This window comes from Oncorhynchus gorbuscha, linkage group LG21 (assembly GCF_021184085.1).
Source record: "Oncorhynchus gorbuscha isolate QuinsamMale2020 ecotype Even-year linkage group LG21, OgorEven_v1.0, whole genome shotgun sequence".
NCBI classification, from domain to species: domain Eukaryota; kingdom Metazoa; phylum Chordata; class Actinopteri; order Salmoniformes; family Salmonidae; genus Oncorhynchus; species Oncorhynchus gorbuscha.
This window is the reverse complement of record NC_060193.1, coordinates 28,135,677-28,152,443: the sequence shown is the minus strand read 5'-3', so window position 1 is coordinate 28,152,443 and position 16,767 is coordinate 28,135,677. Positions and strand designations below refer to the sequence as shown.

The 16,767-nt window shown below is 45.7% G+C and overlaps 1 protein-coding gene across 9 annotated transcripts in view; it reads left to right on the top strand.

Moving 5' to 3' along the window:
- LOC124008799 (neurexin-2-like) overlaps window positions 1-16,767 on the top strand; it is a 1,096,959-nt gene that overhangs the window by 550,385 nt on the left and 529,807 nt on the right. For all 9 annotated transcript variants that reach the window (XM_046320364.1, XM_046320362.1, XM_046320358.1 and 6 more), the window contains one exon: window positions 15,787-15,906. In XM_046320364.1, coding sequence (XP_046176320.1) covers window positions 15,787-15,906 — 120 coding nt within the window. The remainder of the gene's footprint in view (window positions 1-15,786; window positions 15,907-16,767) is intronic.

Here is a 16,767-nt window from a genome sequence, read left to right as displayed (position 1 = left end):
AAAGGAAAGGAAGGAGGGGTGGCGGAGAGGAGACATAAAAAGGCAAACAGTCACTCAGAGAGAGATACAGAACGAAGGGATGAGGACCCAGACAGACAAACGACAACAGAAGAAAGGGCGAGAGTGGGTTACATACAGAGAGAATGTGAAAGGTGGCAGTGGTGAAACAAGCCGTTTGGGAGATTTAAGGAGGGTGGCACGATGCCCGTGGACTCTCTCTCCCTCCATTTACCTCTCTCCCCTTGACTTATGGCAACGGGGCTCCCTGCCCACTAGTCCTGCATGGGCCACAGAAGATTATTCACCTGTCCCCACCTACTACCGTCTTTGACTAACCTAATGGCTTGGTATTACAGCAACCATCTCCTTGGGGTGTGTCTCAATACTCATATATGGCTTCCTTTCCTTGTATACTTTTAACACAAACAAGTGAAAGGATTTCATAGGCTTTTAGGCCATGCCACATCAGTGATCATGGTGTAGACAGGAAAGGAAGCCACTTTATACTATTGAGATGCACCCTTTTTCCTATTAGTACTCATCCCATATGGTGCGACGGAAGTAAAGGAAACCCCTTTACACTGTTGAGATATACCCCGCATCTCAACCTGCATGGTGAGATGGCAGCCCTTTCAACCCAATAGGCTGACATAGAGACAGGTTAGATCTGGGCTTGTTATGAGAGGTGAAATGAGAGGAGCAACAGCACATTGTCTGGGTTCACACTCCCTCAGCAGAATGATGGGGTCTCCCAGGGCAACGCTGCTGCTGCTGCATGCTGGGAGATGCGGTCCACATCAACTAAATCCACCAGGAACCTTCCTGGAGAGGGAAAGAGAGACGGAAAGAGCAAGAGAGAGAACGATGAAGAGATAGGGAGATGAGAGGGAAAGAAAGAGGAGATGTAAGAAAGAGCAGAGATACATTTCTCACCTCTTTCGCCATTTACGATCAATCACTCTTCATCATGACTCTCATTTTTGCCTCCCCCCGCCGTCTGCCCTCTTCAATGCTGGGCTAGATATCGACAGCTTTTATCTCATTGTGCATTCTAACAGGCACCACACACCATACAGTGAGGGTGGAGAAGGAGAGGAGAACAGTCTCATGTCTGCCCCCCGGCCCTCCTCGCTCCCTTATCACGGTAATTGGCGCATAGGGTCACTACGACGGGCCCTGGATAATCATGGCTGGGGGTCATACCCCGCGTGGCCGCCCCGCCCGTGCCCCTCACTCCTCTGTATCCTCCCTCGTCGCCAAAGCTGCTAATCAAGCCGTGTTTTGGACCCGGCTGCCGGGAGTGTTTTACTGTGGTGGTAGGATGTGACAATGTCCTCGACTGACTGCAAGCCTAACCTACTTTCCCAAGAGAGAGAGAGAGAGCATTAAAAAGGAGGTCTGCTATTGTTTTCAATATGGAAATAAACAAGAGGGGGAGGAAGAGAGAGGGGGATCTGGGGCCCGTTCAGCGGGACGTCACATTTTGTAATGTTCAGATATAGAAACAGACTATGTAGAACAAACATGACTCTCTGACATGTAGAATAAGGAACCACATGGGCTCTATTCATGCCAATTCGATCTGCAACATTTGACAACATTTGTCAACTGAACATGGCCCTTCTCTGTTTTCAAAATGAAAATACTGAGGATGAGGCAAGGGAGGGAGGGATAGTGGGGGAGGTAATGAAGAGCGAGAGTAGAGAGGTAGAGAAGGGGGAATGGAGAGAAAGAAATTGAGAGAGGGAGAACCGAGCGAGAGAGGATCTTGATTTGGCTGCCTGCTTGTGTTTATATCACCACTATCCCCTGCTCGTCGCGTCTTTCATCTCGGTGGTCGCGCTCGCTGTTAGCAGACAGGCGCCATTAAATCTGGCTGCACAAGACACACACACACACACTTCATTAGATCTAAGATAGGCCCTGCGCTCTTTTGAGTGCTCCAGATAGTAAATATGATATCACAGGGATAAGGAGACAAATACGATCAATGTCAAAGACAGCCTGATCCTTATCTCTGGGGGAAAAGCAGAGTCAAGCAAAGTAAAGCAACTCTATCACGCTACGGAAATCACTTTTAACCCTCAAAGCAGCATATTCTTACACATCTGCCTTCTGATGCTGTTTGACTGAAACATAGAGAGAGACATGCCCAGATGGGTTCCAAGTCTGTCCGTCGTATATCGTAGAATCCCAATCCCCCTCCGCTCCTCTTAAACAATGTTATCCACCAGATGATAAAACAAATGCATTCAATGTTTATCGTCCGCTACAAAACCATATGGGCCCTATTAAATGCCGGGACACACTGCACGGCGAGCATTATAGTTATGGGAAGAGGGCTTATGCACAAGTACAGAACGGTATCCCGCACAGCTTTGCCCAACAATGATTTCTGGTTGAAATGGTGCAGGGCTCCATTTTTGAACAAAGACACTCCACAATCTGAAAGTCAATGAGTTCGATTAATTATACAGTTTGTGGTTGTGAATCCTGAAAATGTACCCCTGGGTCTTTTAAATAAGCTATTATTTGAATAGCCCTGCTACCTCCATGAATTACATGTAAGGGCATAAGAAATGGCTACAGCATGCATGGAGTCGTTTGAGCTATTAGGTATAAATACAGGTCTTGTCCAGAGGGTTTGCTGGAGCAAATGTATACTGTATCAGTTAGGGCTTCAATGGAAAATGTTTGAATTTCAGGGAAAGTGTTTTCAACTGCTGTAGAAGAAGAATTATAACTGTAGGAGAATGATCTGTAGGAGAATGATCTGTAGGAGAGTGATCTGTAGGAGAGTGATCTGTAGGAGAATGATCTGTAGGAGAATGATCTGTAGGAGAGTGATCTGTAGGAGAATGATCTGTATGAGAATGATCTGTAGGAGAATGATCTGTAGGAGAGTGATCTGTAGGATAATGATCTGTAGGAGAGTGATCTGTAGGAGAGTGATCTGTAGGAGAGTGATCTGTAGGGGAGTGATCTGTATGATAATGATCTGTAGGAGAATGATCTGTAGGAGAATGATCTGTAGGAGAGTGATCTGTAGGAGAATGATCTGTATGAGAATGATCTGTAGGAGAATGATCTGTAGGATAATGATCTGTAGAGTGATATGTAATGATCTGTAGGATAATGATCTGTAGGAGAGTGATCTGTAGGATAATGATCTGTAGGAGAGTGATCTGTAGGATATGATCTGTAGGAGAATGATCTGTAGGAGAATGATCTGTAGGAGAATGATCTGTAGGAGAATGATCTGTATGATAATGATCTGTAGGATACTGATCTGTAGGAGAGTGATCTGTAGGAGAATGATATGTAGGAGAGTGATCTGTAGGAGAATGATCTGTAGGAGAGTGATCTGTAGGAGAGTGATCTGTAGGAGAATGACCTGTAGGAGAGTGATCTGTAGGAGAGTGATCTGTAGGAGAGTGATCTGTAGGAGAATGACCTGTAGGAGAGTGATCTGTAGGAGAATGATATGTAGGAGAATGATCTGTAGGAGAATGAACTGTAGGAGAATGATATGTAGGAGAATGATCTGTAGGAGAATGATATGTAGGAGAATGAGCTGTAGGAGAGTGATCTGTGGGAGAATAATCTGTAGGAGAGTGATCTGTAGGAGAATGATCTGTAGGAGAATGACCTGTAGGAGAGTGATCTGTAGGAGAATGATCTGTAGGAGAATGATCTTTAGGAGAATGATCTGTAGGAGAATGACCTGTAGGAGAGTGATCTGTAGGAGAATGATCTGTAGGAGAATGATATGTAGGAGAATGAGCTGTAGGAGAATGAGCTGTAGGAGAATGATATGTAGGAGAATGATCTGTAGGAGAATGATCTGTAGGAGAATGATATGTAGGAGAATGACCTGTAGGAGAATGATCTGTAGGAGAATGATCTGTAGGAGAATGATCTGTAGGAGAATGACCTGTAGGAGTATGATCTGTAGGAGAATGATCTGTAGGAGAATGATCTGTAGGAGAATGATCTGTAGGAGAATGACCTGTAGGAGTATGATCTGTAGGAGAATGATCCCCTATACAGTGCGGTCGGTAAGTATTCAGACCCCTTTACTTACTCCACATTTTGTTATGTTACAGCCTCATTCTAAAATGGACTTTAAAATAAAAACTCGTACATTTACACATGATACCCCATAATGACAAAGCAAGAACAGGTTTTTAGAAATACCTGCAAAAGTATAAAAACATTTCAAAATGGAAATATCACAGTTACATAATTATTCAGGCCCTTTACTCAGTACTTTGTTGAAGCACCTTTGGCAGCGTTTACAGCCTCGAGTCTTCTTGAGTATGACGTTACAAGCTTGGAACACCTGAATTTGGGGAGTTTCTCCCATTCTTCTCTGCAGATCCTCTCAAGCTCTGTCAGGATGGATAGGGAGCGTTGCAGAACAACTACTTTCAGGTCTCTCCAGAAATGTTGGGCCACTCAAGGACATTCATATACTTGTCCCGAAGCCACCTGCGTTGTCTTGTCTGTGTGCTTAAGGTCGTTGTTCTGTTAGAAGGTGAACCTTCGCCCCAGTTTGAGGATCTGAGTGCTCTGGAGCAGGTTTTCATCAAGGATCTATCTCTACTTTGCTCCATTCATCTTTCCCTCGATCCTGACTAGTCTCCCAGCTCCTGCCACTGAACAACATAAAAAAAAAATTCACCTTTATTTAACCAGGTAGGCAAGTTGAGAACAAGTTCTCATTTTGTCATCTCCCGTCTGGATTACTGCAACTCGCTGTTGGCTGGGCTCCCTGCCTGTGCCATTAAACCCCTACAACTCATCCAGAACGCCGCAGCCCGTCTAGTGTTCAACCTTCCCAAGTTCTCTCACGTCACCCCGCTCCTCCGCTCTCTCCACTGGCTTCCAGTTGAAGCTCGCATCCGCTACAAGACCATGGTGCTTGCCTACGGAGCTGTGAGGGGAACGGCACCTCAGTACCTCCAGGCTCTGATCAGGCCCTACACCCAAATAAGGGCACTGCGTTCATCCACCTCTGGCCTGCTCGCCTCCCTACCACTGAGGAAGTACAGTTCCCGCTCAGCTCAGTCAAAACTGTTCGCTGCTCTGGCTCCCCAATGGTGGAACAAACTCCCTCACGACGCCAGGACAGCGGAGTCAATCACCACCTTCCGGAGACACCTGAAACCCCACCTCTTTAAGGAATACCTAGGATAGGATAAAGTAATCCTTCTCACCCCCTCCCCCCTTAAAATATTTAGATGCACTATTGTAAAGTGGTTGTTCCACTGGATGTCATAAGGTGAATGCACCAATTTGTAAGTCGCTCTGGATAAGAGCGTCTGCTAAATGACTTAAATGTAAATGTAAATTTACAATTGCGACCTGGCCAAGATAAAGCAAAGCAGTTCGACACATACAGTCAATAATACAGTAGAAACAAGTATATATACGATGTGAGCAAATGAGGTGAGATAAGGGAGGTAAAGGCAAAACATCCCCACAGCATGATGCTTTCACCACCATGCTTTACCATAGGGATGGTGCCAGGTGTCCTCCAGGTGTGACACTTGGCATTCAGGCCAAAGAGTTCAATCTTGGTTTCAGAGAATCTTATTTCCCATGGAGAGTCCTTTAGGTGAATTTTTGCAAACTGCAAGCGGGCTGTCATGTGCCTTTTACTGAAGAGTGGCTTTCGTCTGGCCACTCTACCATAAAGGACTGATTGGTGGAGTTTTGCAGAGAGGGTTGTCCTTCTGGAAGTTTCTCCCCTCTCCACAGAGGAACTCTGGAGCTCTGTCAGAGTGACCATTAGGTCGCTTTGTCATTATGGAGTACTGGGTGTAGATAGATGATGAAAAACATACATTTAATCCATTTTAGAATAAGGCTGTAACGTAACAAAATGTTGAAAAAGTCAAGGGGTTTGAATACTTTGCGAAAGCACTGTATTTGTATAGCTAGCATGTACAGCATAACATTCAAATGTGTTTAGATTTTTTGTATATATTTATTGGCTTTTGATAAAGGGAACCGATTGACATTCGGAAAACAATGTTGGTTTGCATATTTGTGCCTATTAACTCTGTACCTGTACCTAGCCTCGCTGCTGTTATTTTCACTGTCATTTTAAGGTTTTTTTAAATGATTTCTTTACCTTTCTATTGTTTACCTAATACCTATTGTTTACTTTAAAAAATGGCGCTGTTGGTTATGACTTCTAAGTAAGCGGCAGGGTAGCCTAGTGGTTAGAGCATTGGACTAGTAACCGCAAGGTTGCAAGTTCAAATCCCTGAGCTGACAAGGTACAAAATCTGTTGTTCTGCCCCTGAACAGGCAGTTAACCCACTGTTCCTAGGCTGTCATTGAAAATAAGAATTTGTTCTTAACTGACTTGCCTAGTAAAATAAAGGTTAAATTAAAAAAATTAAAAAATTATTTCATTTTAAAGGTCGACACCTGTTGTATTCGGTGAATGTGACAAATAAACTTTGATTTGGCTTCTTAACGTAAGTACAAAAATACAAAGGCTGTCAAAAGTCTGACTAGCTTCTCATAGATACATTTGAATGCATCGCTAACTGTGCGTTGTTGGCTGTTATCACTGAGGCTTGTGCAATGGGCCTGCTTTAACAGACAACAGTGTGGTGTGTTAGGTCCAGCAGGGCTCCAGTGTGCCAGCCTGTCCTCCTGCTGTTTGAACAGGGGACGAGTAATCAACTGTGAAGGTTGTTGTGGAGCAAACAACCATTTAACCTATGACAACATTGGCCATGATCACCCAGCCAGGGCTGGACACAGGGAAGGAGAGATAGAGAGAGAGAGTGTATGCTCGTGTGTGCCCTTGCGTGTGTGTTTGTGAGGGGCATGCATGCATGTTAGTTACAGTACATCTATATTTACCCTCTGTGTATGTGGGTATCATGCATCACCCACTACATACCATTTTAATATGATGCCCATATAGTGGTAGCTTGTGGTACCATAACATGCTCTGCCCACGCCCTGCCCACGCCCTGCCCACGCCCTGCCCATGCCGTGCCCAGCCCACACCCTGACCACGCCCTGCCCATGCCCTGCCCAGCCCACACCCCGACCACGCCCTGCCCACGCCCAGCCTATGCCCCGAGTTGACGTGCTACGCCTGCTGTGTCAGCTGGTGTGATTCCAACCTGAACGAACCCATCTGCTGCATAGCAGGCTGGCACGACAAAACCCTCAGGGGGGGCAGAGCCATAGAATCATAGGAACATGAGACTGGGCATCAGATGGCATGAGGTGGCGTGGCAAGTGTCCGAAGCTATTGCAGTCTAAACAATGTATACGCTAATCAAACATCATGATCATAGATGGACTATATCAAGGGGCTACGCTGAATAAATTGATTGAATGTGGCTCTAGTATTTATAGAAAGGCCGAGAGAGGCAGAAATCAACACAAGTTCCAATGTCCAAGCCAAAATACTGGGGTGCAATCATGAGCATAAACAGTGCATTAAATTATTGGAGAGGCTTACATGAGGTTGGGGTGGGGGATGGGGGGGTTGATTGAGAGATCAAGAGATTGCCAGGACCAGATTAGAGGCGGGGAGGAATAGAAGAGCTGGCACTGCTCAGGATGACCATGCGAGGGTAAGGAGAGAGTGATGGGAGTTGTCGAGGGGGATGGAGGGATGGTACTCCTCTCTTCACAAACAACAGAAGGGGAGGATGCCAGATAACAGACGGGAGAGGACAGAGGGGACACAGGGATGGCGAGAAAAGACTAGTGGCTTCACGCTTCACACACATACACACACGACACTTGCAGAAACACTCGTGTAACACATCGCACACACACACACAGAAATATCAGACACACGCTTCCAGAAACACACATGCAAACACCTCCTCCCACACACACACACACACACACACACACACACACACACACACACACACACACACACACACACACACACACACACACACACACACACACACACACACACACACACACACACACACACACACACACACACACACACACACACAGCTTCCCTGTGGAGTGTTTTCTCATGCGACATCCTGGGCGTGGAGCCATCTGTAGGGGAAGCCATATTGCTGAATCGCCATCTCTGACTGGGTCTCCCTCCCTGTGCCAGAGACCTGATAACCTCCTCCTGCATTATACATTCGGCAGGGCCTCGCTTCTCTCTCTCTCTCTCTCTCTCTCTCTCTCTCTCTCTCTCTCTCTCTCTCTCTCTCTCTTTACCTTACTCTTTAGTGGCCTTCAATTATCTCTCTCGATCTCTCTCACTCCCTGGGAGATCCTCAATTGCATACTCCTCACGTCCTCTCTCCTCGCCTCCTTCCCAAAACCCATCGGGTGAGAAAGCCAGAGGTCTGTCCCCTCTGACCCTCTCCAATGGGGTTTTAAGAAAAAGGCGAGGAGAGTGGAAAGAGGACGCGAGGTGTATGCAATTGAGATCCCCCGTCTACCCACCTCTCTCCCCACTCAATTACTTGCTTGCTTGCTTCTATCTTGCTCTTCATTTTTTTTCTGTCCCACTCAGTGCCTCTGTACCCAGTATGAAGCTGCATAATGTCACAGAGGGTATTTTGTTAGGGCACAGCCTGTGTCACCTTGTCAGCCAGCAGACTGGCACTCAGGCATGCACGCCACCCACAACAACCCATGCAGACACACACACCCAACGTCAAACTGAAGTATAGTGCACACCTACAGTATACAGACACATTATTGAAGGGACAACCATCATTCCGTTGACAGGCTGCTTCCTGTCAACCCCAGTCTGATGTGTGGTCTTCATACTTCCACTACACTCAGTGTAGCGTCTGGACACACTCTGCACTTAGTTTTCTGTCATGCTCTGACCTTGCAAGGTGTTTACTCATTCACGTCTACGTAGGGAAGAAAATGGTGCATGTGCAGTATAATTTGCAGACAGACACATTTTAGTCATTTATCAGGCAATTCACAGTCATGAGTGCATACATTTATGTACCAATTTGTTTTTGTTTTTTCATACTGGTCCTCTGTTGGAATTGAACCCACGACCTATGGCATTGCAAGAGCCATGGGCTACCGACTACGCCACACTGGACATTACAGTGAACTGCCTTGGACCCATTATCTTCTATGTGTTATGGTAGTCATGCACGCAAACAGAAATAGATCCTTTTTAAAGTACCACACACACACACTCCCCTCCATTTTGACCACGCCATCTGTCTTATCTCTGTAAGCAGACGCCTATAGATGTTGCTTTGGCTAGTCTTTCTCCTCCCTTCTTCCCTCTCTCCTCTCCTCTCTCATTTGATTCCTCCGCGTGCCCTGGCTCTAAGGACCACCCCCTGTCAGCAGATATTAGTAGTCATTTTCAACACTGTGCTGAAAACCCAGTCTCTCTCTCTCTCTCTCTCTCTCTCTCTCTCTCTCTCTCTCTCTCTCTCTCTCTCTCTCTCTCTCTCTCTCCTTTAGAAGTGCTGAGCATCGGCATCTCCCCCTTCCTCCTCGGAGGGGGGCTACTGAGTCGAGAATGGGCAGAACAAGGGAATAAAGAGCGAAAAGAAAAAGAGGGAGGATTTGTCTGACGCCCATTTTAATTAGAGTGCATGCAGGCCCAATGTGATTTTTTTTCTCTCTCCCTGCGTGGCCACTCATGGCTGTACTGATGAATCTCCACCTACGTCAACTTCCTGCTAGGTCCCCTTCTTGTGTCAGGCAAAATCCCTATGGGCTACTATAGGCTATACATCTGCTAACTGCAAAGAGGTTTAAAGGTAGTAAGGACCCGAAGAAAGACGATCGACAATTGACCTGTGTTTACTTTGTTGAGATCACCAAAAGGACTCGTTACATATTCATGTCGTCCCTTTGAAAAATGAGTCCAACACATTTCAAGGTTATCATTTTTTCAATGGCAAAATCTCATCATCCTATCGTCACAGACACCACCATCCAAACCCTTGACTCATTAAAACACTCTTTCGTCGCCTGCAGTCCCCTCTGACCTCAACCATTGGTTTACTGGCTCTTTTATTGACAAATGCTCGAACGCCCTCCTGGAGACAGTTTCACTCTTACCCCAATGAGTCCCGAAGCATTTGTGAGCCAGGTAGGTCGAGTGAAGCTATCGCTCACGTCTCCACCGTTGCCCCGTATGCCGTGGCGCTGTCGTCTCACTGCCCTCTCCAGCTCGCTCTGATCACTCCTAAACCCTCTTTCTCTCCAAGACTGGCTGTCTTGGTGAGTGGTGGCCCACAATGCTTTGCTGCGGCCCAATTAGAGTCCCAGCCACATTAGGATTCCTCCCACTTAGTGACGTGGCGCTGCCGACTGGTCAACTCGCTGCTACATGGTAGAGGTGGCTGTGCCACGCGACGGCCTAGTTTCTCAAACGAGTCAAACTTGTGGGACTGAGATGAGACTTTGGGTCTGGAAGGACTGTGTGGAGACTCTTAGATCCGATGTTGTCAACAGTGTTGTGGCTGAAGAATGGGGAAATGTGTTGGGGGAAAACTGTGACATCAGGCCCAATGTGGATCACAATACACCCATCTCTCCAAGCCCTTGTGGTCGAGCAAAAATGGAGAGCTTTACTTCTCCTAGCCGGTCTAGACCCAAAGTTAACTTGTGGGAATGAAGCACTGCATTGCAATTCAAAGCCACTGATTTGAATGGGCGTGTTCATCGATTAGTGTGCATTAATCAAGGGTGTTTACTTAGAAGCACTGTGGTAATTGATGAATCGACTATTGTTAATTGAGAAACAGCTGGTGAACGTAACACATCTCGCCCGTCCTGCTCATGGCTCCTCCAAACGGTCAATGACGTCTACAATAAACCAGACGGCCAAAATTGGAGGATCCTCCACCAACTGAAACACCAAACTTTACACGGTCTACCTTGACGACAGACAATACGGGGAGCAGAGTGCTGAAGTGTGAGATAATAGAAGAGGGAAGGACTGAGAGAAGGAGCGAGAGAATGACATCCTTTGTCTATATGATCAGAGACGTTCTCCCATTTGATCTCGGGGACAAAGGGAGAGCGGCGGAAGGAGAAAGTGGCATCTCAATGAGAATGAATTGCATTTTAATATCGCTGCTCTTCTTAATGATTAGCCTGGCCCTTGTTTCTACAGAGACTGACAGGGCAGCATTAGAGCGACTTACAGCCTCATTTAGCACTAAGCCCTCCTCCGCTAGCCTGTTTACTATCTTCATTACCTGGCCATTAGAAGATGGCCAAACATCAGCATTAAAGCAGCCTGCCAGTTAGGCAGGAGGCAGGTGGTTGAGCAAAAGCAATGCCATGTGGATTGCAGTGCCCATTAGCTATTAGTTAGCTAGCTACTGTAGCAGCTTCTAGCTAATATGGCCCAATTAGCATAGGGTAATCTATTAGCTGCTTATGAGCTACAGTAATGTTACAGTGTATTAGCTTCAAGCTAATATGGTCCATTGCACTGTTTTCTGCCCCCAAACCTCGTTCGATGTTCCCCCAGCGTAGCAGACACGCTAAGGCCTTCATTGTTACTGCTGTTATGGCCTGATGTGTCCTCTGTTTCTCCTTAGAATTAGCCCCTTTGCTCTTTTATGGCCTCTTGTGGCAGATAAATAACACATGGACTCTCTCCCGGGGGAACCATTTCCCATTCATTCTACCTGCTCTGGAGTCTCCGAAAGGGCTCTCTGATTGTATATCAAACTACATTTTTCCTTTGTCTCTCTCTCTTTCTCCTTCTTTCTCCTTCTAGAAGTTTATCTTCAACTCGTTCTTCTCGCTCTTTCTCTCGCTCTCTCTCGTTCCCTCTCTCTGCAGTAGGGGACTTTGCCTCATATTAACTTCACACATTGTGTGATTAAACGTCTCTCGATCCAATTTCGTGTGGCTCAAGACAAAAATCCAGGGAAGAAGGAACAACATTAAATATGAAAACGGTTTTCGTGTGTGTGTGTGCGTGCGTGCGTGCGTGCGTGCGTGCGTGCGTGTGTGTGTGTGTGTGTGTGTGTGTGTGTGTGCGTGCGTGCGTGCGTGCGCGTGTGTGCGCTTTCAAGTGTTGGACGACCACCATTTGTTTTGTTCTTGCAAATGTGCCCTTGTTCCAGTTGCTGCTCGGTGGTACCCAGCAGCATGTACAGTAGGTCTTTCACCCTTTACACTGGTGGGAATTGGCCTAGATGGTTAGAGCTACATTGAAATGCTTCCTACTGAAGTCATATGAAAAACATACGCTTAACCTGTTAATCCTACCCCCTACTTTTTCGAACATTCTGTTAAAAATCGCGCAACATTTCAGCGCCCTGCTACTCATGCCAGGAATATAGTATATGCATATGATTAGTATGTGTGAATAGAAAACACTCAGACGTTTATAAAACTGGTTAAATCACGGCTGTGACTATAACAGAACGTGCGTTTCATCGAAAAGCGCAGGAAAATCTGTTCACTGAAAATGGAAATATATATCCATGCGCGACTTGAACCGATTGATAAAGGTGAACCACATTTAATGGGGCTGAGGTTGCAATACCTACAGCTTCCACACGTTGTCTAGAGTCTTGTCATTTGCCTAGGCTTTGTTTCTTGGTCAAACAGACGCAAGGCAATGCATTTCCTCCGGTCTCCGACCAGATATTTTGGTTGAGAATTACCCGGACAGTATTTCCAGACGGAAATAATAAGAAGAATATACTTTGCCTCGTAATCAATTTGATCGCTTATTAACGTTTAATAATACCTAAAGTTGCATTACAAAAGTATTTCGAAGTGTTTTGTGAAAGTTTATCGTCGACTTTTTTTATTTTAAAAAACAACGTTACGTTATAAGACGCTATTTTTTTCTGTTTATCACACAGTCTTCATAAATCGATATCTAGGCTATATATGGACCGATTTAATCGAAAAAAAGACCCAATAGTGATTATGGGACATCTAGGAGTGCCAACAAAGAAGACGGTCAAAGGTAATGAATGGTTTATATTTTATTTGTGCGGTTTGTGTAGCGACGACTATGCTAATTATTTTGTTTACGCCCCCTGCGGGTCTTTTGGGGTGTTACATGCTATCAGATAATAGCTTCTCATGCTTTCGCCGAAAAGCATTTTAAAAATCTGACTTGTTGCCTGGATTCACAACGAGTGTAGCTTTAATTCAATACCCTGCATGTGTATTTTAATGAACGTTTGAGTTTTAACTAGTACTATTAGCATTTAGCGTAGCGCATTTCCAGATGTCTAGATGGGACGCCTGCGTGCCAGGTAGGACCAAGAGGTTAAGCGCTATAGCAATTGAAAGGGAACAGTGTGGAGGTTATGGGGCAATTGTTAGACCAAATGTGAGGACACAGCAGTTCACTTGACACAAGACTGAATCCAAACATGTCACTGTTGAGTTTATGTGCATTTTACATGTACAGTACTTTTAGACACATTTATTTAACGAAATATGAAAATTGTCTGGAAGATTCGGTGACATAATAAGAATATTCCTGGAAAATGTGGGGTAGGTGCCACATAAGAAAGATACAATTACAAGGGCTTGAGTGAGAGGATTAACAAGTGTCTCCAAGTGGACACACCGCTCTCCAAAGACCGCAAGTAGTTTCAAAGCATTTTTATGACTTAAAAAAAGAGTCTTCAACTACAAGCTTTGAGCTCTCCTAGCTGTGCCGTTGAGGAACTAGAGCGAGCACGCTTGTAGTAGTTTTGTTTGGAACACGGCCCTGCACCTCCCTCCCGTCACACAATTACTGTTAGGCTTCACAGGGTAATTCAGAGAAACAGATCTTAATTTTGGTGCGCATAGAATGGAGTCATGAATGGCATTCAGGAGCATGTTCTGCTGCAATTCTCTTCACACTAGACCAACATAGGCTGAACCTGTTCAGAACAACCCAGGGTATGACGCCATGTCATCGTGTATCTGCATCAAATATAGTGATCATAAACGTTGACACTGTATATGACAGGAGTTTTATGATATGGACATTAGAAGTGCACATTTAGATCCACGGGTGCTGGGCTTGCTTGTATGACATCAAAGCGGTATTTATTGTCATCCTCAACTGCTCATCTTCCAAAGTACACAAGAGTCCAGCAATGTACAGCGTTTTCCTCACTCAGACAACGAAAGTAGCAGAAAGGGACGCGGGCCACGTCCTGTTGTGTACGGGGCTCAAGTTCAGAACAGCTGTCAGTCAAAACCCATACGGAGCTGTGAAGTGCAGAGCTGGATCTCTACCATCATTACTTCACAGCCACTGCGTTCCAATTTAGGCACTTAACAGTGCCCAAATCTGCCATTTTCAACCCGTGTACTCGTGTAAAAGGTTAATGGAAGTGACTGGCTTCCTCGGGGCACTGTACTATTTCAGGGCTGGTTCCACCAGGCAGTGAAGTGGAAGACTCCCTCATTATGGCTTTGTTTACGGACCCATTATTTTCCCTCATAATCACCGTTCTTTGCCTCGGCGAACGCCACTGTGACACACTGCGAGTCAGCCATCGTCAGGGACAGCCTTTTGTTTTAGCCTCTTAGGCTGTGCTATTGTATAGCGTAGCCAGTAATTATTTTCCACTTTCTGTTGGTTAGTTTTCAATGTATTGCCCTTTTTTAGTAGATACATTTTGAACGTAATGTGTAAACGGAGCACTTCGCTGCAGCTGTTACCCGCTAACGCAATTAGCATTAGCCGTCACCGTGACTTTGCTCATCTGAAGGCGATTCGTGCCGACTCGCCATAATACACCTCAATGACAGACGGATTCAGTTCTGCTGCCTTCATCAGAACCCATACTCTTTCACTCCGTCACTCACTCGTTCCCTGCCACACTTTACATAATCGGTCGGCTTCATTGGGAAAACCTATAAATAGCACCGAGGCTCAGTTGGTGAGGGAGAAGACGCTACAGTAAATATGTCTTTAATAAGCATTTCTCCCACCGCCATATGTTGCTGCGTCAAACAGTCCGTCTCCTGTGCCAGTAGAAGCGAGACCGTGGAAGGAGAAGAAGAGGGGGGGGGTTGACCGAGGAGAGGGGTGGCAGGTCCAATGCCGTCTAATCGCCCGTTTTCTCCACCCAGTCTGGCATAGTCCTACTATACAGACGTCAATTACACAGTTCCACTGGTACAACATCCTACAGACGATAGCTATAAAGCTGTTCTACCACTCATCTCGCCTGTCCATGGCAGTTGTAGGCTGAATCCTTGCTTTACAATGAAAGGCTTGTTCAATAAGTAGCACGGCAACACCTAGCTACCCTCTTGCTTTGCCTTTGAAGGCATCCTGCTGTTACTATATTATTAGAAGGTTTAGTTGTCTGTTTTTGAGTCTCCTGTTTTTTTTATTTTTTATATATATATATTTTTTTTTAAACCTTTGTGCGCTTAGTGACACACATTGCACAGTAGGCCTTCTTGTATGATACTACTTTGTCTTTCCGTGTGTGTGTGTGTGTGTGTGTGTGACTGTACTGTTACACATGTTTGTTTGAATGGAAACTGTGTGTGTGTGTGTGTGTGTGTGTGTGTGTGTGTGTGTGTGTGTGTGTGTGTGTGTGTGTGTGTGTGTGTGTGTGTGTGTGTGTGTGTGTGTGTGTGTGTGTGTGTGTGTGTGTGTGTGTGTGTGTGTGTGTGTGTGTGTGTGTGTGTGTGTGTGTGAGTGAGTGTGTGTGTGACAAACATGCAGGTTTTCTCCATTAGCTGTATAGTATCGTCCCTGTGGACTTAGTTGCTGATACACTCTGTATAAACATCCTCTCTCGGTGGGTGACCATATCTCTTCCCCTCCAGGTAAAGGACCTGAAACGCTCTTCGCTGGCCAGAAGCTCAACGACAACGAGTGGCACATGGTGAAAGTGGTGCGCCGAGGAAAGAACTTCCAGCTATCTGTGGACAACGTCACGGTGGAAGGTCAGTGTCCACTCCCCACTGTTCGCCACCTCTTCCACCCTTAAGTGATAGAAAGGAGGAAAAGAGGGATGGGGGGGTTGTTAGATAGGTGAGAGGAGGGATTAAGAGAGGGGGCATGATGATTCTTTGGGCTAGGGATGGAGAGATAGTTGGATGGCAGAAGGTCAGTGTCCACTCCCCACTGTTCGCCTCCACCTCTTCCACCCTTAGGTGATAGAAAGGAGGAAAAGAGGGATGGGGGGGCTGTTAGATAGGTGAGAGGAGGGATTAAGAGAGGGGGCATGATGATTGTTTGGGCTAGGGATGGAGAGATAGTTGGATGGCAGAAGGTCAGTGTCCACTCCCCACTGTCTACCACCACCCCACGGGGGTAGAATGGATGGATAGAGGGGTGTGGGGCGATAGGTGAGAGAAATGCAATCGATGATGAAGCCTGGGGCTATAAATGACCTTGTGTGACCTTGTTTCTGGTGGACACAAACCACAAAGAGAAGGCCTCTGGGCTGACCTTGTTTAGGACTACGGTGTTTTTAACAAACTGGCCAAGCTCATTCCTGCTCAATTCCAGGAAGCCACACCATAATCACCAAGGGGACAGATCGGGAAACTATAGGTGTAGTGAAAGCTGGGCTCATAAGTTTACGTAGCTAGAGATTTACAGTTAAAGTCGGAAGTTTACATACACCTTAGCCAAATACATTTAAACTCAGTTTTTCACAATTCCTGAAATGTAATCCCAGTCAAAATTCCCTGTTTTAGGTTAGTTAGTTAGGATCACCACCACTAAATGTCAGAATAATAGTAGAGAGAATGATTTATTTCAGATTTTATTTATATCATCACATTCCCAGTGTTTCAGAA